The 23183-nt window shown below is 47.0% G+C and overlaps 1 protein-coding gene across 10 annotated transcripts in view; it reads right to left on the reverse strand.

The window, feature by feature from the left end:
• The window catches only part of LOC115799963 (NACHT, LRR and PYD domains-containing protein 14-like), a 214553-nt gene extending 193364 nt beyond the window's left edge, over nucleotides 1-21189 (reverse strand). For 8 of the 10 annotated variants that reach the window (XM_030757265.1, XM_030757261.1, XM_030757263.1 and 5 more), the window contains exons 1-4: nucleotides 20910-21189; nucleotides 9790-9864; nucleotides 9551-9682; nucleotides 6507-6638 (exon numbers count right to left, since the gene is read on the reverse strand). In XM_030757265.1, coding sequence (XP_030613125.1) covers nucleotides 6507-6638; nucleotides 9551-9682; nucleotides 9790-9803 — 278 coding nt within the window. In that variant the 5' untranslated portion in view covers nucleotides 9804-9864; nucleotides 20910-21189. The remainder of the gene's footprint in view (nucleotides 1-6506; nucleotides 6639-9550; nucleotides 9683-9789; nucleotides 9865-20909) is intronic. The other 2 variants (XM_030757259.1, XM_030757260.1) reach the window with 2 other exon arrangements.
• Between the last annotated feature and the right edge of the window lie 1994 nt (nucleotides 21190-23183).

A 23183-nucleotide genomic window follows, 5' to 3' on the forward strand; every position in this document is an offset into this window, starting at 1 on the left:
TTCCTCTGCTCTTTCCTGTCTCCGAGCCAGCTTTGCAGGAACCCCCCCTCTCTGGGGTTTCTGTACTCACTGCATGACGTGTCCGGGGCCCCTCCCCTCCCGCTCAGTGTAGACCCACAGATGCTGCCACACATCTTAACCAATCACATACGGCTTCCACAAAAAAAAAAGAAACGGCTCACAATCAGGAGGCGGCTCCTGTCGTTCACTTCAAACTCTTAGAGCCATCGCTAATAGCTGTACATGCTAATGCACAAGATGAAGCACATGTAGCTGTTAGCGCTTTCTATGCGATGCTTGCGAACCTGTTAGAGGAAGGATACAGCGCTATGGGACATGTTGAATGCATGATGCTAAGTGTAAATCCTCTGGTTTCATATGCAAATCAACAATTGCTCTATCAATGATTGCAAATCAATTATTGCTCTATCAATGATTGCAAATCAATTATTGCTCTATCATATGTGGCTGCAATTCTACCAGCATTTAAAAGCGGTTCGCAGCGCTCCAGTCGGTCACAATTAATCTGCTGCTGCACGGAGGGAAAATGGTCTGATTATAACTTCAAAATGATTTTAACACGAGTCAGTGCAGCAGCAACAATACATGTAAAATAAAACCATGACGCAGGAGCAACATTTAAAACTGTTTCACTATCAGAGCTCCTCTGATTCTCCTGCAGCTCCTCCTGATGATCAAACTGTTCACAGCCTGAGAGGAGAAGCGCAGCTGCTGACTGACATCATCACATTTACTACACAAGTCACATTCACTGTGATTTGGGGGTAAAAATGAGCCATTACTGGAGAAAAAGCCCCCCAGTCACAGGGATTCCTCCCTCACTGATGTAATGGGAATTCTTCTGGGAGAAGTCCGTGTAGCCACAAACAGGCAGGTCCACACGGAGCCTCACGCTCACCTGCTGATGATGAAGTTTATGTCCCTCAGACCTGAGAGCATTCATGGAAGCTGGAACTATAATCAGACCTTTGCAGCTAAACAAGCAACAGCAGCACACACTGTCACACTGCCCCCTGCTGACAGTACACAACTACAACAAGCAGCAGTCTTTGGTCTTTCTCTCTCACACACACACACCACACACACACCACACACACACACACACCACACACACACACACACACACACACACACACACAACACACAGTTTCCCCATAAATAAAACTGTAGATAAATATTTTTCTGATTAATGATGTTAATGAGCACATCTGGACTCACCGAGCCTTTCTGCAGTTCCTCACAGCTGGAATCAGTCTCAGTTGTCCCTCCCATGATGTGTTGTACTTCTCCAGGTCCAACTCATCCAGAACCTCCTCTGACATCTGCAGCATGTAGGCCAGAGCTGAGCAGTGGATCTCAGAGAGTTTCTTCTCTGATCTGTTCTCTGACTTCAGGAACTTCTGGATCTCCTGATGTACTGAGAGGTCGTTCATCTCCATCAGACAGTGGAAGATGTTGATGCTTCTGTCAGGAGAGCTTTTATCACTGTTCATCTCCTTCAGGTTGTTGATGACTCTCTGATGGTTCTGGACTGTTCTCTGTCTGACCCAGCAGACCTCCTAAGAGTCTCTGGTTGGACTCCAGAGAGAGGCCATGAAGGAAGCGAACAAACAGGTCCAGGTGGCCATTTTTACTCTGGAGGGATTTTTTACTGTTTTCATCAACAAATCATCCAGAGCTGACTGATCATATTCTTTCCCCAGGAAGTCCTCCAGCAACCTCCATCTTCCTGCTGGGTGTAACAGTGGAACCTGTAGACTGCAGCCAGAAACTCCTGAATGCTCAGATGAACAAAGCAGTAGACTGGTTTCTGGAAGATCACACACTCTCTTTTGAAGATCTCTGTACAAACTCCTGAGTACACCAAGGCCTCTGTCACATCCAGACCACACTGCTCCAGGTCTTCTTGGTAGAACATGATGTTTCCTTTCTCCAGATGTTCAAACGCCAGCCTCCCCAGCTTCAGAAGAACTTCCCTGTCAGCCTCCGTCAGCTCCTGTGGACTCGTCTCATGTCCCTCATGGTACTTGTTCTTCTTCCTCTTTGTCTGAACCAGCAGGAAGTGTGAGTACATGTCAGTCAGGGTCTTGGGCAGCTCTCCTCTCTGCTCTGTAGTCAACATGTGCTTCAGAACTGTAGCAGTGATCCAGCAGAAGACTGGGATTCTGCACATGATGTGGAGGCTCCCGGATGTCTTCATGTGGGAGATGATTCTGCTGGACAGCTCTTCATCACTGAACCTCCTCCTGAAGTACTCCTCCTTCTGGGCATCAGTGAAGCCTCGTGCTTCTGTCAGCCTGTCCACACATCTAGGAGGGATCTGATTGGCTGCTGCAGGTCGGAAGTTATCCAGACGAGAGCCGAGGGAAGCAGCTTCCCCTCGATGAGGTTTGTCAGCAGCTCGCTGACTGATGACTTCTGTGTGACATCAGACACGTGCTTCCTGTTGGTGAAATCCAATGAAAGTCTGCTTTCATCCAGGCCGTCAAAGATGAACAGAAGCTTCCAGACAGCGAGCTTCTCTGCTGGGACCCTTCTGTAATGTTGGATGGAAAACATGAGCAGCTCCAGAAGACTGTACTGCTGATCTCTGATCAGGTTCAGCTCCCTGAATGAAAGCAGCATCACCACACTGACATGTTGGTTCTCCAAGCCCTCTGCCCAGTCCAGACTGAACTTCTGCACTGAGAAGGTTTTTCCAACGCCAGCGACGCCATTGGTCAGAACCACTCTGATGGGTCTCTGTGGCCAGGGAAGGCTTTAAAGATGTCGTGGCACCTGATTGGTCTGTCATGGAGGGCGTCCATCTTGGAAGCTGTCTCCAGCTGCCTCACCTCATGTTGGGTATGAGCCTCTTCACTCTGTCCCTCTGTGATGTAGAGCTCAGTGTAGATCCTGTTCAGGAGGGTTCCACTTCCTGTTTGATCACTTCCTTCAGTCACACGTTCACATCTCCTCCTCAGACTGATCTTATGTTCCTCTAAAACCTCCTGCAGAACAGCATCTGCTGAAAGACAGAAAACCACTGAGACTAAAGAGAAAGAAACTCTGAAATGTGTCAACAACACAACAAGAAGTCCAGTTTTCAGAAATGAGTCCATCAGCAGACAGATGTTCAGTCTTACTTTGGCCACAGCTGCTCTGACTGGCTGTCTGCAGTCCAGCTCTGGTTCTGGGTCTTTTTCCACATTGGGGACAGGAGGAGTCTCCTGATGAAGCAGACTGGTCCCAGTATGAGGAGATGCACTGTCTGCAGAACCAGTGTCCACAGCTGGTAGAGACCGGATCCTTCAGGACGTCCTGACAGGAAGCACAGCAGGACGGCTGCTCCTCCACACAGACACCGTTCCTCTTCCTCTCTCTGTGAACACATTTCTTTATCACTAAAATCATTTGCTGACTGTTGCTGACAAAGATCCAGATGTGACGACACTGTGCAGAAGCTCTGATGGTCACAGAGAACAGGAAAAGTGGAGCTACTTCCTGTTTGAATCCAGCATTCAGGCTGGAACCAAAGTGATGCTTCCTTTGATCTCAGCAGCACTAATGAACTGCTTTTCCTGTCTGATTAAACACTGAGTGATCTGCCTGCAGTTTGCTCTGAATACAAGGCTCATTATCCCCGGAGAGAACGCCTGACTCCTGACACACATCAGTTTGGCTGAGATTAAAGTGAAGCTTCATAACAGGAAAGTTTTATTTAACTTTAATGTCTCACTGAAGCCCCATCAGGATATTTGGAAATTAATCTTTGGCTTTTATGTACTGTCACGGTTGCTAGGCGACAGAGCTACACTGATGTAATGGCATGAACAGCTGTTTGAAGGTGAGACCGTCCAGTTTAACAGCTGCTCACTTCTGGCCTATGAAGGACGCAGCCCCTGAACTGGGACACAGAAGAAACCAAACAAACAGATGAGAGAAACTTGATCATCATCATCATAATGCATGTTTATGAGGAATAAAAAGTAGCTGAAGCTTTGCTTTCAGTGTCTGCTGTGACCTCACTGTGGAACAAGAACTGCAGCTCCACGTCTCTGAGGCTGTGGATCAATCCTGCATCAGCTTGGAGGAAGCTGAGCTCAGTTCTTCACACAGAGCAGCTTCAGCTCTGGGACGTTGGTGGCTTTGCTCTCATGAAGGACTCACTTCCTTCACTTCAGGTCCTGCTACAACATTTCTCTGGGGTTAGGCTCACTCTGCCTTTATCTTTATATTTCCTCTGATGACTCAGTTCACAGATTATCCTGATGTTTGCCTTTAAAATTTGATGGTATGATTCATAATTCTGACCTTCTGGCACAAACAGAGTAAAACAGGCCCCAAACACCATAAACCAGGTTTCACTGTGTTGGATTCGGTCTTGTTTCTTCATTCATTAGAAACTTTGATTTGAATCTCATCTGGCTCCTCGGGTTAGATACTCATTAGCAGTAGTAGTGATAACAACAGTGCTGTCTCTGCCTCCTCCAGCTGATACACAGCTTCACACAGCACCTGCACACAGGTGGGCACACGGCCCCTCCCACTAGCAGCTGCAGTATCTGAGGTTCACAGCACTGAACGACACTTTAGGAGGAATCTCAGAGGTCAGTAAAGCTCCCGTCTCAGCAGCAGTGAAGTATTGAACAGTTAGCATGAATGCTAACCCGGCTGCTGCACATGTTAATGTAGCTGTTTAACTGTTAGCAAATACACAACAACCACAAAGCAGCCTCAGGGGTCACAGGGGTCACAGGGCACTGGTGCCGGTCCCAGATACTGGGAGAGCTCTGTGGGCAGCAGAGCTTTCTCCTTGCAGCCATGAACATGTTGCTGCTCAGAGCTGTCCTGATGGTGGACTCATGAACATCCGCATGAAGCAATGAAGCAGGCTTCACTCTGACCTTTGACCTCATGGATGAGGAAATGAATCAGAGCATCAGACAGGTGGTTCAGGTGCAGCAGGAGGGGAGGAGTCAGAGAGACGCTCAGAGTTTGGTGAAGAAAACCTGCCAGTGAGCAGGTTAGGGTCACAGAGGTTGTTACCATGGTTACTGAGGCAGGGATTACGTTAACTCTCTCATTGGCTAAGTCAGAGTCTGCACTATGAAGCAGGACTTCATCTTATCAGGGAACCTCATCGTTGATCCTGGGTTTTCTACAAAGGTGCTTCACTTCTTACCGCCATGGTAACTGATGCTGTGAACCTAACCTGCTCCAGAACAGGCCATGATCCAGACTAGAGATCAGCAGGTATGAAATCACCGCCCACTGACCAATCAGATCCTCACAAAATATCATCACTCAGACCTCTGCAGGGAGAGCAGGAGGGTCTGAAGTTTGTCAGCTGCATCTAAAGTCTTTGTGTTTCCCTGATCAGCGTCAGTAATAAATACAATTATTGTTGTATCAGCATTAATATCTGATCCTAAATCAGGACACCTGGGTGCCCGGGTGGCGTAGTGGTGAAACCGGTGACCACATACTTTTGCTGCGGTGCGGACGGTGAAAGTTCGAGTCCCGGCCTGTCGCCTGTGTGTCTTTCCCCCCGTTTCCTGTCTCTCCCCACTGTAAACAGGACAGCTACACTGTACCTGCTGACCTCAGATCAGATTTGTATGCAGTGTAAATCCCCCTCCAGGGCAGGGGTAACAGTGTATTGTTTTTGTTATGTTTGTTAACAATATTAAGCAAAACTAGCAGTTCAATTGATCCTGCTTAACTTCTTATTAAAACTGAAACTGATCCAGAATCTGGGTTTACAGGCTGCTTGAATTTAACATTAGAAACATTCATACAAACAAAGTTCTGTTGTTCAGCTTTTTAAACCCTGGAACATGATGGTGATGGACAGCAGGACCTCTGAGCTACCTCAATGATTCAGGGTTTGGAGAGGGACACATTCAAACCAGGTAAAATGTCTGTGGGGGCGGGGCTTGTTGTGCCTCTTGCTGAATTGTGTTGTTATATTGAATCTTTCCTCTGAGAGCCTCAAACAGCAGCGAGTCTGCAGCTGAGAGAATACAAACTAAGCTGTCAGCAGCAGGTGATGCTCAGAGTTTCAGTTCAAATCAGCTGGAAGCCACGATTTCACTGAGTCTCTGATTTCCAGCATGTTCTCAGTGGGATTCAGACTCTGCTGGGAGAACATGTTTATATGTGCAGCTTGTTCATTTTCTGTGGGAGGAAAGTTATATGACCCATAAAACACCCCTTTTAGATTGGTTAGGTGCTGACAGCCCCGCCCCTTTCATGTCAACACACAGGATAAAGCCTTGGTTAAACCAATGTTAGGATAAGTGAATCCAGATAACACACAGAGCCTGGGTATGTTGAACTCTCGTTGTAGTGCATGGCCCATTTTTATGCAACGATCCAGCTTAAAAAACTGCAATCAGTGCTTTTTCCAATAAAAGCAGCCATTAGGGATAAATGATGATGTCAGAGGTAGAACACATTTATATAAATGACCTTTGAACTCTGTGAGTCAGCAGTTCTCTTACATTGTCAGCTCAGGTCCATGATTGAAGAACATTGTTGGTGCAGCTTCATTACTGAAGCCTAGAGGTCTGTCTTTGGACTGGTCACTCCTCATAGAGAGACAGCTGGGTGCTGGAGACTGTGACCTCTGACCTCTGCAAACACAAACATATTTCTATTAATGTTACATTAATTATTGATCAATCGTATCATGAAAGCCATATAAACAGGTGATCAACCATCACTCTCAGATTCTGAGCACCTGTCCATCTTCATGATGCAGACCTCAACAGAGGGTGGGTCTGAGTAGGTAAACCAACACACAGCCATCTACAAGAATGATATCTATACAGGAGACTACAAGGGAGAGAGGGGTGGTGACAGAATTTGGAGGAAGGGTTGCTAATTACACACAAAGAACAAAAGTAGGACATCAAAGGGTCATGGGGGTACTAGGCTACAACAACAGCAATGAAAACAACAGGTAAAGAGACTGAATGGTCAGGAGAACAGGAAGTCACTCTCCAGGAGATGGGGAGCTTCTTGGTGACCTACAGAGACCATTCACATTAACACCTTTGTATATTACTGTAACATGGTGCAGCCTTGACTTTGTTAGCAGCATTTAACAATTCAACAGCGGTCACATGAAACTGGTTATCAACTCGCTGAGTTAGCCCAGGGTTTCCCCTGGACAGTCACATGAAAGGGGTGCTGATGGCAGCAGATCCTAAGAATTTTCTTCCAGTAAAATGATCCTTATGAGCACCACCTTCCAGTAAAATGATCCTTATGAGCACCACCTTCCAGTAAAATGATCCTTATGAGCACCACATTCCAGGAAATGTAACAAAGTTGTAAAAAAGGACCCGTGATTAATGCCGGAGCAAATGGTTAATCTGGGGCCTGCAGTACGTAGCAGGATTTGGTCTTATCCAGGTAACTTCCGGGGTTAATCCTGGGCTTTCTGTACTATGAAGGTGGTTCATGTTGTACTGGGTTAAATCGCCATGGTTACTCATGCTGTGAACCTAACCTACTCTGGAGCAGGTTAGGTTCCAGGTTAGAGATCAGAGGTATGAAACTCCGTCCACTGACCAATCAGTTCTCCAGAAAACAGCATCACTCGACCCCTGCAGGGAGAGCAGGAGGGTCTCAAGTTTTTCAGTTGTGTTTATACAGACCCTTTTACAGCCTACGTCATCAAAGGATGGGCGCGCTTTTTGGAAACGGAAGTGAACTGCTGCTCCATTCAAATCAATAAGAACAACGAGTCTTCGCAGCATTTAAACGTGATTTAAAAGCGATATCAGCATCAAAATATCTGCTGTTGCACGTTTGGCTGTCAGAATTTCTGCTCTACCAAAAGTGGACTGAAGTTGTACCGAATCCCACGGGATCCCAGCTGTTTGAGAGAAAACGGAGGCGTCTGTGGTTGGAAGACATCAAATTTACTGATAAAAATTGGGCACGATCAGGACTGAGGACACGATCAGAAACGCTCACGTTTGAAGCGATCAGGTAAAGTTATTTATCTACTCTGGTTATACCGGGATGTCAGGTTTAGATAAATACTAATATCTAAAGTAAACAGCATTAGCTGGTAGGCTATTTGGCTTTAAAACTGTAGTGTGGCTAGTTACAGGTGAGGCATCGCTGGACTCAGAGAGTCCAGCTTTTTAAATTAATATTTAATCGTACTATAGATTACAAAATGCAGTTCCAGTCAAAAGTCTGAGCAGACTCACACATGAATGGTTGAACATGTCCCACAGTGTGACTGGAACAGTATATATATATTTTTTCCATTGTAAATCAATAATATCTTCAGCCAGAAAACTCTTAACAAGCTAGAAAAGCAATTTAAGGAAGTACTCACGCTGCCATGCAGGTACAATCCGCTGTGAGGACGTAGCTCTCTGACTTGTTTACAATGACCTGAGCCTCATACACAGCGCTCCTGTTTCCTTGTCTTTGACTTGGAAGAACTTCTGCCGTCAAGACACAAAACTCCGAGTCTGTGTCGTGATATTTGGCATTCGGTACACGGCTGCAAACAACATAATTGTAAGTATCCAGTGACTTGTATGCGCTGCAACTTCTCTTGGGTGTATACGCTGGGTTTCTCCACCAAATACACGTATATATCCACCCATGGATGCTGGACAACTTGCTAACGTACCACAAGGATCGGAGTCGGTTGTCGATGGTCAAAGTTAATTTTTGCAAGTAGTTTGACGATCTTTCGTTGATAATCCCTTCTCGTAGATTGAAACGCTATTGAACTCCGCCGTACTTCCGTTTCCAAAATGCGCGCACATCGCTACCTACGTCATCATTGTTTACAAACAGTAAAAGGGTCTATAGATTCTTAGATGCAGCTTCATGGTTTGATTTCTCTTTTCTGTTAGCAGCAAACAGTTTTACAACAGTGTTACTGTTCGATGAGCAGACAGGACAGCTACACTGTACTTGCTGACCTCAGATCAGATTTGTTTGTAGACTAAGGCTACATTTGAATTGTGTTGTTATATTGAATCTTTCCTCTGAGAGCCTCAAACAGCAGCGAGTCTGCAGCTGAGAGAATACAAACTAAGCTGTCAGCAGCAGGTGATGCTCAGAGTTTCAGTTCAAATCAGCTGGAAGCCACGATTTCACTGAGTCTCTGATTTCCAGCATGTTCTCAGTGGGATTCAGACTCTGCTGGGAGAACATGTTTATATGTGCAGCTTGTTCATTTTCTGTGGGAGGAAAGTTATATGACCCATAAAACACCCCTTTTAGATTGGTTAGGTGCTGACAGCCCCGCCCCTTTCATGTCAACACACAGGTTAAAGCCTTGGTTAAACCAATGTTAGGATAAGTGAATCCAGATAACACACAGAGCCTGGGTATGTTGAACTCTCGTTGTAGTGCACGGCCCATTTTTATGCAACGATCCAGCTTAAAAAACTGCAATCAGTGCTTTTTCCAATAAAAGCCGCCATTAGGGATAAATGATGATGTCAGAGGTAGAACACATTTATATAAATGACCTTTGAACTCTGTGAGTCAGCAGTTCTCTTACATTGTCAGCTCAGGTCCATGATTGAAGAACATTGTTGGTGCAGCTTCATTACTGAAGCCTGGAGGTCTTTCTTTGGACTGGTCACTCCTCATAGAGAGACAGCTGGGTGCTGGAGACTGTGACCTCTGACCTCTGCAAACACAAACATATTTCTATTAATGTTACATTAATTATTGATCAATCGTATCATGAAAGCCATATAAACAGGTGATCAACCATCACTCTCAGATTCTGAGCACCTGTCCATCTTCATGATGCAGACCTCAACAGCTGGGATTGTTCTGGTGGTACCAACACACCTGCAGCCTCCAGCTCTGCAAAAACAAACATCTGTGATGTAATCGCTGTCTCCATCCTCATATATTGATGAGATTCTCAGGTTTAGTTCAGTGTCTGTTAACATGGCAACTACTGATAGGAATCCCAGTAATTCAGATCCTTGGAATTGTTATGCTGCGTTTCCATCAGTACCTAGTCAGCCCAGCTCAACTCGACTTGGCACGGTTTGTAGGCATTTCCATTAGTACCAGGTACTTTTTTAGTACCCACTCAGCTGGGGTTCCAAGCACAGAGCGGTTTCTGGTTTCTGAAAACTGAGAAATTACACTTCACAACCAACACAGGGTATTACTGTGGTGTTATTACGGTAATTGCTGCTGGAAGTACATGAATGGCAGTACTTTTGAAGTACACTGAGCATATTCGGGGTATAGGGATATACTTAATAATAACCTTCATCCATTAAAACATTGTACGGGGGACCTATTCATGATGACAATAGAAAACTGGCCTTAGCTATGTTAGCTTGCCTCTATCTCATCCATTGTTGTGTTATGTTTTTGAGTTGCATACAAGTTACGTCAAGACACTACTGCCCATGCTGCTATATCAACTCCACCCACACTGTGGTGGTCCTCAATTGCAATGGAAACAAAACAAGACCGTGACGAATCGTCCCGAGTCGACTTGACCCATGCTGAGTAGGTACTAATGGAAACATGGCATTAGTCTGCCTGCCTAATGGTTCTGCCCATCGGTTCCACTGACATGAGGACGCATTTGCGTGATGACATCACACACGCGCCTTATTTGGTTCTGAATATATCCAACATGGCGTCAAGACAGAAGCGATCTAAACTCTGGTTGTATTTCACATAAAAAGATGATACTAGGGCCACTCGCAACAGATGCTGAGCTTTGATTTCAACAAAGGACAGAAATACTTCCAACATGCAGTTAATTTAATCAAATTAGTTTCATGCCTTAATGCCTGATTAGCAACTTGGGGGTGCTTGTGGATAAAAGGCATTACAAATTTATGTTCAGTTTTTCAACAGCAGCAGCTGTTTTACGTGCAGTCTGTGCGCGGCAGCAAGCACAAGGAGGCGGAGCCGTTACTGAGACGGTGAGCTCCGGTGGAGCGAAAGGAAACGTTTTTCTAGCGTCCAAAATAAACTTTTCCCCCTGTAACCTCCATTAAACCTTTACTACGTAGGAGGTGGCAGGGGGAAGTATATGCAGCTCCATTTACATCAAGAGCCAGAGGAGTAATGACCCTGATTCATAAATTCGTTCCTTTTCAGGTGACCAATGTTATTAAAGATAAATTGGGGAGATATCTGATTATTCAGGGGTCCATCTTACAAGAAACTCTGAACTTAGTAAATGTGTATGGTCCCAACTCTGATGATGATGTTTTCTATACCAACTTCTTTCTTCCCCTTTCTTCACTGACAGGAAATTACATAATAGGGGGCGACTGGAACTGTGTTCTGGACCCCACTCTGGACAGGGCCTCAGGAGCTGACCAAACACACACCAAGAGTAGGGAAACAATACGTAATTTCATGAACGAATTAAATTTAGTAGATATCTGGAGACATTTAAAACCTACTGAAACAATCTACTCATGCCATTCAAAAACATTCGGAACATACTCGCGTATTGACTACTTTTTGATTTCAAGGGAATTACTCTCAAATATAACTGATTGCTGCTACGATAGTATACTACTATCAGATCACGCTCCCTGTAATTTACTATATTCTAACAACAACCTATTGAGTGACCCTCCTAGATGGTGCTTACACCAGAAATGGCTGAAAGATGAGAAATTTCTTAATTATGTTGGAGAAAAGATAGACGAATATTTTAGTATCAATACCACACAAACTTCAGCCTGTATAAAATGGGATGCTTTTAAGGCATGTTTGAGGGGTTATATAATCAGTTACACCGTGTCAAAATCTAAAGAACAACGCAAGAGCAGGCAACTATTAGAATCTAAGATTAAATCACTAGAACTACAAACTTTTAGAAATGGCAACACAGAAACAGAGAAGGAATTGCTGTTACTAAAGGCGCAATATGAAAAAGAATCTGCAGACAGAGCGGCCTCCAGTTTATTAAGATTAAATCAATCATTCTATGAACAAGGAGGAAAACAGGGGAAACTCTTGGCATGGCAAATAAAGCAACTGGAAGTGCAAAAAAACATAACCTCTCTTATTAATAGTGAAGGGGAAACTTTAGTAGACCCAATCAAGATTAATGAAGAATTTAGAAAATACTATGAAAGACTGTATGATTCTCAAGACACCTCCAATATACAGGAACACGACTCATTTTTAAATAAGTTAGATATTCCCTCGATAGATGAAGGATATAGAGAACAGTTGGAAGTTGAAATTACAGAAGAAGAGTTGGCTAAGGCCATTGACTGTATGAAGGCAGGAAAGAAAGCTGGACCTGATGGGTTCCCTATGGACTTTTATAAAAAATGTAAAAAACAATTAACAAGACCTATTTTAGAGATGTTTCAGGAGGCATATTGCAGTGGTTGCCTACCAAAATCTATGACAAGTGCTTTAATCTTTGTGCTACCCAAACCAGGGAAACCCAGCAATAAATGTGAGAACATGAGGCCAATAAGGTTGCTTAACGCCGACCTAAAAATACTCTGTAAATTACTAGCAATATGCTTACAAGACTCACTTCCTTCAGTGATACACAGGGATCAAAATGGGTTTGTTTTGGGACGGCAGGGTCTACACAATGTGAGGAGGCTCCTAAACATTATACATGGCTTGGGTGTTAATTCAGGAACTGCACTTCTTTCCCTAGATGCCGAAAAGGCGTTCGATCGAGTCGAATGGCCCTATTTATTCAACATTTTAAATCGTTTTGGTTACGGAAATAATTTTAAAAAATGGATACACCTATTATATTTAAATCCCACTGCAGAAATATTAACAAATAAAAATGTGTCTAAACCAATCATGATCAAACGAGGATGTCGTCAAGGATGCCCTTTGTCCCCTTTGCTATTTACTTTAGCATTGGAGCCTCTTGCTATAGCTGTAAGTGTCATGTCCTGGGCCGTTGGCCCAGCGTTTTGTGTTAGTTTATTTCCTAGTGTTGTGATATGTCTGCGTCTCTGTCCTGAGTCTGTGCCTGTTCCCCGTGTTTAGTCAGTATGTTCCTTGGTTTGTCACTTCCTGTTTATTTTGACAGTCTGGTTTTCCTGTGCTTTGTGTTCAGCTTTGCTTCCCCTGTGTAATTAGTTTCATTTGCCTCACCTGTTGTTCCCTGCTGTTTCCTCTTGCCCTGATTACCCAGTGTGTATTTAAGCCCTCAGTTTTGTTTTGTTCTCTGTCGCGTCGTTGATGTTGTGTGCCCGTGTGTTCCTGTGCTCCCTGTGGTTCCCCTTCGTCTCCCTTCTGAACGGTTTTTGTATTGTTTTTCCCTACTTTAATAAATGCCTTTAAGTTATGCCCATCTCCGGAGTCCTGCATGTTTGTCCTTCCTCGTCCGTTTCCTCCCCGGCCATGACAGAACGACGCGACCATACTAAAGACCAGGCTAGCTCCGGCTACTTCAACGGCACTCGTCTGGCGCTGGGGGGCCCAGCATTTCAGAACAGTGCCCGTCAGCGTCCTTCATCTGCGGCTCCGCTCACTGGCTTCCCCCTTCCACTGCAGTCGCGGCGGCCACGGAGGAGGGGGAGTTCCCGGCAGCATCGGTGGGGGGCCCCCCCAGACCCGAGCGGTATAACGCCGCGGATATTGTCACAGCGTCATGCGCAAACTACCGTCTCTGTGAGTAAGACTGACTCCAGTATCACAACCGTTTGGGATAAGGGGCTTTCTCACACCACCAGCTGCCAGCCAGATCTCTCTTGGCTACCCGCCAATGTAGAGATAATCGATTCTCCCCTGATGGTGGACATTTTGGAGGCAGAAACTCATGCATCTCGGCCCAACAGAACAAAACAACCCACTAACAAGGACAGACGTTCACAGGACCCCGCTGCTTTTCCCCTCCCTGAGGTGGCAAAGCAGACCATCATTCGGTGGGTGGACTCGTTGGTCTTTGAGCTGCTGTCTGACCCATGCGAGATTGAGCAAAAAGCTATCACAGCCAAACTGCAAGGGCTAGTGTGTGACCATCCTTGGCTGCTGGACTCTCTGCATGGGCTCGTGAAAGACTTTGTCATCACCACCCTTCATCCACAGCCAGCGCCACAGACCTCAGCTGTAGCTCCAGCCTTCTCGTCTCCCCAGTCAGCTGTAGCGCCAGCTCCTCCTCAGTCGCAGTGTTCCCAGTCAGCTGTAGCTCCAGCTCCTCCTCAGTCGCAGTGTTCCCAGTCAGCTGTAGCTCCAGCTCCTCCTCAGTCGCAGTGTTCCCAGTCAGCTGTAGCTCCAGCTCCTCCTCAGTCGCAGTGTTCCCAGTCAGCTGTAGCTCCAGCTCCTCCTCAGTCGCAGTGTTCCCAGTCAGCTGTAGCTCCAGCTCCTCCTCAGTCGCAGTGTTCCCAGTCAGCTGTAGCTCCAGCTCCTCCTCAGTCGCAGTCTCAGACCCCTCAGTTAGCTCCAGCTCCCTCTGCTCACCCTGCTCCCGCTCCCTTGGCTCCAGCTCCCCCTGCACCCGTACCTGTTCCGCGGGTGGGGGCAGCCACGGACGGGCTGACCTCTGCACCCGTACCTGTTCCGCGGGTGGGGGCAGCCACGGACGGGCTGACCTCTGCACCCGTACCTGTTCCGCGGGTGGGGGCAGCCACGGCCGGGCTGACCTCTGCACCCGTACCTGTTTCCGCGGGTGGGGGCAGCCACGGACGGGCTGACCTCTGCACCCGTACCTGTTCCGCGGGTGGGGGCAGCCACGGACGGGCTGACCTCTGCACCCGTACCTGTTCCGCGGGTGGGGGCAGCCACGGACGGGCTGACCTCTGCACCCGTACCTGTTCCGCGGGTGGGGGCAGCCACGGACGGGCTGACCTCTGCACCCGTTCCTGTTCCGCGGGTGGGGGCAACCAGGTCCAAGCCTTCGCATCGGTTTTCTGTGTTAGCTGCAGCAGCAGGGTCTCAGTCAGCTCTAGCTCCAGTCGCTCTCCCTCGCCTTCAGTCAGCTCCAGTAACTCTTCCTCGGTCCCCAGTGTCAGCTGTTTCAGTGCCCTCTCAGTCAGTTCCCTCAGCCCCTGTCTTAGTTCCTTCGGTTTTGGTCCCAGTTCCCTCAGCTCCTGCTCCTTCTGTAGCTCCAGTGGTGTCAGCTCCCTCTCAGGCCCCAGTGTCAGCTAGCTCTCGGTCTGTTTCCACGCAGCCAGATCTCCCTGGCTCTCGGTCTGTTTCCACGCAGCCAGATCTCCCTGGCTCTCGGTCTGTTTCCACGCAGCCAGATCTCCCTGGCTCTCGGTCTGTTTCCACGCAGCCAGATCTCCCTGGCTCTCGGTCTGTTTCCACGCAGCCAGATCTCCCTGGCTCTCGGTCTGTTTCCACGCAGCCAGATCTCCCTGGCTCTCGGTCTGTTTCCACGCAGCCAGATCTCCCTGGCTCTCGGTCTGCTTCCACGCAGCCCGCTCTCTCTGGCTCTCGGTCTGCTTCCACGCAGCCGCTCTCTCTGGCTCTCGGTCTGCTTCCACGCAGCCCGCTCTCTCTGGCTCCCGGCCTGCTTCCACGCAGCCCGCTCTCTCTGGCTCCCGGCCTGCTTCCACGCAGCCCGCTCTCTCTGGCTCCCGGCCTGCTTCCACGCAGCCCGCTCTCTCTGGCTCCCGGCCTGCTTCCACGCAGCCCGCTCTCTCTGGCTCCCGGCCTGCTTCCACGCAGCCCGCTCTCTCTGGCTCCCGGCCTGCTTCCACGCAGCCCGCTCTCTCTGGCTCCCGGCCTGCTTCCACGCAGCCCGCTCTCTCTGGCTCCCGGCCTGCTTCCACGCAGCCAGTCGTCTCCCGGCCTGCTTCCACGCAGCCAGTCGTCTCCCGGCCTGCTTCCACGCAGCCAGTCGTCTCCCGGCCTGCTTCCACGCAGCCAGTCGTCTCCCGGCCTGCTTCCACGCAGTCCCCTGCACTTCGGCTATTCCTCGAGCAGCCCCTGCTGCTCAATAAAGCAGCAGTGTGCCCTGTTCCGCGGTCCCAGCCTACGCATCCGGTGCCTCACTATGTAGGCCCCGTTCAGCCCATGGGCTCAGCTCACTCCAAGCCGATGGGGGTCTCCGCTCAGTCCGAGCGCTCCGCGCCAGAGGGCCCCGCTCAGTCCGAGCCGATGGGGGTCTCCGCTCAGTCCGAGCCAGGGGGTCCCGCTCAGTCCGAGCCGATGGGGGTCTCCACTCAGTCCGAGCGCTCCGCGCCAGAGGGTCCCGCTCAGTCCGAGCCGATGGGGGTCTCCGCTCAGTCCGAGCCGATGGGGGTCTCCGCTCAGTCCGAGCCGATGGGGGTCTCCGCTCAGTCCGAGCCGATGGGGGTCTCCGCTCAGTCCGAGCCAGGGGGTCCCGCTCAGTCCGAGCGCTCCGCGCCAGAGGGTCCCGCTCAGTCCGAGCCGATGGGGGTCTCCGCTCAGTCCGAGCGCTCCGCGCCAGAGGGTCCCGCTCAGTCCGAGCCGATGGGGGTCTCCGCTCAGTCCGAGCCAGGGGGTCCCGCTCAGTCCGAGCACTCCGCGCCAGAGGGTCCCGCTCAGTCCGAGCCGATGGGGGTCTCCGCTCAGTCCGAGCGCTCCGCGCACGAGGGTCCCGCTCAGTCCGAGCCGGTGGGGGTCTCTGCTCAGTCCGAGCGCTCCACGTCACCCGAGGGTTCCCCACCAGAGCCCGGGGTCGCCCTTCTCCGCCGCCGCATGCCCCGCGGTCGGCCTCCAGTGTCTGCTCCCCGTCGCCGCCGCCGCACGCCCCGCGGTCGGCCTCCAGTGACCCCTCCTCGTCGCCGCCACCGCTGGGAGCGCGGTCGGCCTCCAGTGACCCCTCCTCGTCGCCGCCGCATGCCGCGCGGTCGGCCTCCAGTGTCTTCTCCGCGTCTCCGCCGCCACCGCTGGGAGCGCGGTCGGCCTCCAGTGACTCCCCCTCGTCGTCGCCGCCGCCGCTGGGAGCGCGGTCGGCCTCCAGTGATTCCTCCTCGTCCTCGTCGCCGCCGCCGCTGGGAGCGCGGTCGGCCTCCAGTGATTCCTTCTCGTCCTCGTCGCCGCCGCCGCTGGGAGCGCGGTCGGCCTCCCTCGTTGGGATTTTGCTTTGTGGCCCCTTGGCCTCTGCGGCCTCCTGAACTGTGTGTTTTTTGTTTTTGGATTTCCCACTGACTCCCCTGAACTGTGGACTGTTTTTTCCCCTGCTGTTTTTTGTTTTGTCGTAGCTCCTGGACTGTTCCTTGTTTCGACCCCCTGTTTTGGACATTGGAGCTCTCCGGCCTTGTGCCGTCGCTTTTTGTTTCATTCCGGTTGTTTTTTTGTTTTCTCATCCCCGTGTTTTTGCTCTGGTTTTTGGACTGTATTCAGCTTGTGCCATTGCTTTTCTTTGTTCGGTTCCTTGTGCTTATTGTTTTTTGCCCTTGTGCTCTACCCTTGCTCCAGTGCTTCCTTGTGTTTTGGGTTTGTTCCTGACTTTGTTTGCTCCCTGTCTGTTTTTGTTTCGGGCCCTCCTTCCTGGTCCCCCGCCTCCCGCCCTGGTCTGGTTTTGTTTCTTGTTTTGGCCGTCGGGAGCCGGCCTTTGAGGGGGGGGTACTGTCATGTCCTGGGCCGTTGGCCCAGCGTTTTGTGTTAGTTTATTTCCTAGTGTTGTGATATGTCTGCGTCTCTGTCCTGAGTCTGTGCCTGTTCCCCGTGTTTAGTCAGTATGTTCCTTGGTTTGTCACTTCCTGTTTATTTTGACAGTCTGGTTTTCCTGTGCTTTGTGTTCAGCTTTGCTTCCCCTGTGTAATTAGTTTCATTTGCCTCACCTGTTGTTCCCTGCTGTTTCCTCTTGCCCTGATTACCCAGTGTGTATTTAAGCCCTCAGTTTTGTTTTGTTCTCTGTCGCGTCGTTGATGTTGTGTGCCCGTGTGTTCCTGTGCTCCCTGTGGTTCCCCTTCGTCTCCCTTCTGAACGGTTTTTGTATTGTTTTTCCCTACTTTAATAAATGCCTTTAAGTTATGCCCATCTCCGGAGTCCTGCATGTTTGTCCTTCCTCGTCCGTTTCCTCCCCGGCCATGACAGTAAGATCCCATAAATCTATAGCAGGCATCACAATTAGACAAGTAGAACACAAACTTTCATTATATGCAGATGACATAATCCTGTTCATTTCAAACTTAAAAGAATCTATTCCAAATTTGCTTAACTTAATAGAGGAATATGGTCATATTTCAGGGTATAATTTAAATAGAGCTAAATCATCACTACTATTGCTGGATGAAAAAGAAAGGTCCCCAGAAATAAGTTCAGCATTTAAGGTTGTTAAAGAACTCACTTATTTAGGAATTCAAATATTTTCAAACCTAGATATGATTGTAAAGAAGAATTATGAATGTTTAACTAAAGAAATCACTGAAAATATCAATAGATGGATGCCCCTTCCCTTATCACTGATTGGAAGGATCAACACCTACAAAATGAATGTACTTCCAAAAGTATTGTATATTTTTCAAAATATCCCCCTGCCGCCTCCCACAAACTGGTTAAATAATTTTAGGAAGTTAATTGTTGGGTTTCTATGGCAAAATAAACGGCCCAGGGTTAGAATGTCGCTCTTACATTTACCACATAAGGAGGGAGGACTAGGGTGTCCGAATATGAAGTGGTATTACTGGGCTGCCCAACTCAGGACTATTAGATACTACTTTAATACCGGGAACGCCCCTCAATGGACAGAAATGGAATCTGAATCGTTAAGTCCAACTTTACCTTTGTACATTTTTTCCGATTCGGTCCCAAAACTGTTGGGAAAAACAGTTAACCCTATTGTTAAAAACATGATTAAAATATGGTATGATGTAAAGAAACTCACCAAAGAACCAATTATACTATCACAGTTTACTCCTATATGGGGAAACCAAGATTTTACTCCTGGAAGAACAGACGTTGTATTTAAACAATGGGCCTCAAAGGGAATTGATAAAATTCATGATTTGTATCAAGCAAATTCAGCTTACATGTTGTCTTTTGAAGAATTCAGGCAAAAATTTAATATAGATAGAAAATACTTCTTTAAATACCTTCAGCTCAGAAGTTACATTAGGACAAAAAACAAAGATTTGACAAAGCCACCAAAATCCCAACTAGAAGAAATGGCTTGCAAAGATAGCACAAGGAAAGGTGCGATTTCAGAATTCTACAACTTTATGGTTTTTAATTCCCCAGATGACTCAACACGGAAACTAGAAGCCTGGAAATCAGACCTAGGAGTAAATCTATCACTGGAGGATTGGCAGAGGGTTTGTACAAAAGCTCAAAAACAAACTGTTAACTCTCACTTAAGGTTACTGCAATATAAATGGTTAATGCGAATCTATATTACACCAGTCAATTTAAATCGGTACAATCCTAGTATACCAGACACATGCACAAAATGTTTAGAAGAAAAAGGGACTTGGTTTCATTGTATCTGGGAATGCAAGGAAATTCAAAAATTCTGGAAAGCAATCAAAATAACTATAGAATGTCTTGTCTCAAAAGATATTGCACTTGATCCGGTTTTTCTAATTTTAGGTCTGTATCCAAAAAAAACTCTGTATAGCAAATATGAACATTTATTGATTGATATGTGTCTACTACAAGCTAAAAAACTGATAGCACTATTCTGGAAAAGAACAACAGGACCAAGCATCAAACAATGGATCAGGCAAATGCTGAAGACTTTACCTTTAGAGCGCATAACCTATCTCCAAAAAGGGAAAAGTGAACTATTTGAAAACATTTGGAGACCCTTCTGGAATTTTGTTGAAGGAATGGACTTGTCCCAAAATGAAGAAACCAGCTAAAGACAAGATCAATGTTAAGCCATAATGTTAAACAAGGGTGCCTCAGCAGTGGACTACTATCTCCTGTACACTTAGAGGAATTTATGCAGATATGTATCTAAGAGGGGGTTTTGTTTGTCTTGTTGATTGTATTGGCTATATGGCAAATATATTTGTAAAAAAATAAATAAAAAATATTGATGGAAAAAAAAAAAACCTTTACTGGGAAACAGCTGGAGGTCCTTCATCAACCATCTAATCAGTAAATGAAGAAAAGAGAACTTTGTAGCTGCTCCATCCACCCTGTTTGTTTCACACAGGGAAAAACTGCAGTACGGAAGTTAAAATATGCAGATGAACTGTTAATACGAAAAAAGTATTTTTTTTTTCAGATCACTCAATTAATCAATGGAATAATCAATAGAATACTTGATTATTAAAATAATCGATAGTTGCAGCTCTATTTTGCTGCACTGCTTTCACTATTACTGTATGAATAATCTCCATCTACTGTAACATTTAGTTGATGAGGTCTGCCAGAGTCTGGCTGGCTCAGAGGCTTCTTCTCACACATCATTTACATTAAAATGTTAATATATTAGTGTTCATTTTGAAAGAGGAATTCTTTTTATACCTTATTTTAATTTTTTTCTACTTTACATTAAAAAGTTCATGCAAATCAACCATTTGTGGTAAATTTTATTTACTAACTCAATGAGAATTAATAAGAGAGTCGAGAAGGAATTGAATCAATAAGTGATATCGATGATGGAATCGGAATTGCTAAATTCTTGTCAATTCCCATCTCACATGCTGACTGTTAAGCAGTGTCCCTCAGCTCAGGGCTAAAAAACGCAGAGTTTTAGTGAAGTCTGATCCTGAAATCCAAAATCCTCAAAGCAGTAAACCAACAAACATCCAAAAACTCCAAAACACGAGTGGGAACAAGAGACTGACGGAGCAACATGGCGGCAGAGCCGAGAACAGGAAGTGAGTCAAAGTGCGCAGTTAGAAAAAGCAGCAAGTTTCAAAGTTTGATCATCAGAATCATTGTGATCTGTTTCTTTATTGAAGCAGACACGTTATTGAGAACTAAACCTTCTTCCTCTACAGTCCACAGAGACAAACACACTCAGAGACTCTGACAGGACAACAACAACAACGTTGTGTTACACTCACCCTGCCTCAGCTCCTCTTTCCTCCTCCTGCTCTCTGAAGGAAAATGGAGGCTCAGCTAACGGCCTGCTGCCAACGTTTCTGTCACAGACTCGCTGTGGGCTGTCTCTAAAGTCTAAAGGGTCCCCCTCGGTGCTGAAGCTGCGGAGAGCTGCGTGGACACAAACACGGGGACGGCTCTCCGGGCTGTCTCTGAAAGGATACAAAAGGCTCCGAACTCCGCGGAGAAAGACGACAAGTTGGCGACGGACTCACTTTCACTTTCACTGCTCCTCCCTCCATGAATGAGGAAGTTGTAGTTTTACCCTCAGACTTGTAGTTTTTACAGTCTTGGGTGCAGTCTTCCTCCTTGTAGAGCAGGGGTATTCAACTAAAACTCACTGAGGTCCAGAGCTAAAATTTCCTCTTAGTAAAAGGTCCGAACAAAAGTCCAACTTTTGTCTTATGGTCTTGCTCACCGTATGTTTACATTTTCACTGTTAACAAATGGCACTTATGGTGTACAACTCACTATTTTACAATATTTAAAAATAGTGCCAGGCAAATAATTTTAAAACCTTTATTTCAGCAAAAAGAAACCTCAAAATAAAATACAGTTTAAAAGTTCTCATGCAGACATGTAGGTGTTCATTTGTGAGTCTAGAACGGTGCTGGTTTTTTATCAAGTTCATGGTGGACAAAGCTGACTCCCAGCTGTAAGCTGATCCACACAGTCAGTGTGTGCAGTGCTGCTTTGGTCAGAACAGGGAGCACACTCTCAGACACAAGCTGCAGCCAGAAGGCAGCAGGTCAGTAGCCTCAAAATGCTCTCTGAATTCTGCATTTCCTCACAGATCAATGAGCTCAGGCTGTAGAGATCCTGCATGCATCCTCTTACATGTGTGTGTCGCCTCCTTTGAAAAGCCTTTGATTTCTCTGATGAGCAAAGGTTTCTGGATCAGCAGGAGGAGCTGCTGCCCGAGGCAGAAGCTGTCACAGCTTTGACTGAAGTTTCCATCAGTTTGTTTATGAAGTCAACAGAGGGAGAAACATCTCTCTCACCCCGAATCTGTTCCTGCAGTTTTGGGAAGTGTTCACGCTCTCCTTCAAGATCTTCTTGGAAAATGTTCAGCTTCCTCTGGAAGGAGCAAACAGCTGTCATCCAATCAGCAACTGAACTGTTCCTGCGCTGCAGCTTTAAATGAAGCTCATTAAGATGTGATGTAATGTCAACTAAAAAAAGCACCCATATCCATCTTGTGCTCTTCTTGCAGAAAAAGTGAAAACTGTGTTGCTCTCTGACTCTTGAACTGCTTTAAGAACGCAGTCATTTGTTTCTTCCAGTGCATTGCCTTCACTCAGCCACCTCACACTGTTGTGTAATAGCAGATCATTAGTGTTTGCCTCAACATCTCACAGGAATTCTCTCAGGAGGAGATGCTGAAGAGATGAGGATGCCCTCAGGAAGTTGATGAGCTTCATCACTGTGTTCATTACTTCAGTAAAATGTTCTGATAGAGTGGAACACAAAACAGTCTGATGATGAGACAGTGGAAAGCAACAAGATCTGGGTTGTTCTGTTTCACTCGTGTCACAGCCGCTCGCTCTTTTCCCACCATGGCAGGACCACCATCTGTGGAAACAGAGACACCCTCAGATCTATGTGCCTTATTCCCAGCATCTCTTTTATTGCTGCATATATGTCCTCTCCTCATGTATGTGTTTCCAGTGGTGTTACAGCCAGCAGATCCTCACAGAGCTCCTTCCTCTCTGTGTGATAAATCTCACTAAAAGCTGAGCATTATCAGTAACAGCTGTAGACTCATCAGTGGCCACAGATATGCATTGTGCTCTCTGAATAGTTGCTGGAAAAAATGCTCCATGAAAATGATCTACTTTTGTGAATTCATCATATTGGGCATGGGTCCAGACAGAACCATCACTCGGTCCGGATTCGGACCTAGGTCCACCATTTGGGGATGCCTGTTGTAGAGGCTTTAATCCAGGACGCGCACTGCATGCTGGGACAGCTGTGGCTTGGTCCAAAAACAGCGTCTCTGTGGACATGGATCCACTCTGTGAGCTGGAAACAGCTTCTTTCTAGCCGGGAGGAGGCGCTAGCATGGCTGATAAAAGCATCTGTAGTTGTTGATGCTGTGAAAAACACCTGTACAGGTAACACTGTGCTCTGTGATGCTGATGTGACTGATCTGTCAGTCAGTGAATAGAACGAGCTCACTGTGAGCATCTCTGATATCTGTGGCTGTAACTCTGAATCAGAGCATGAAGACTTCCTGT

This window comes from Archocentrus centrarchus, chromosome 20, assembly GCF_007364275.1.
Source record: "Archocentrus centrarchus isolate MPI-CPG fArcCen1 chromosome 20, fArcCen1, whole genome shotgun sequence".
Taxonomy (NCBI): domain Eukaryota; kingdom Metazoa; phylum Chordata; class Actinopteri; order Cichliformes; family Cichlidae; genus Archocentrus; species Archocentrus centrarchus.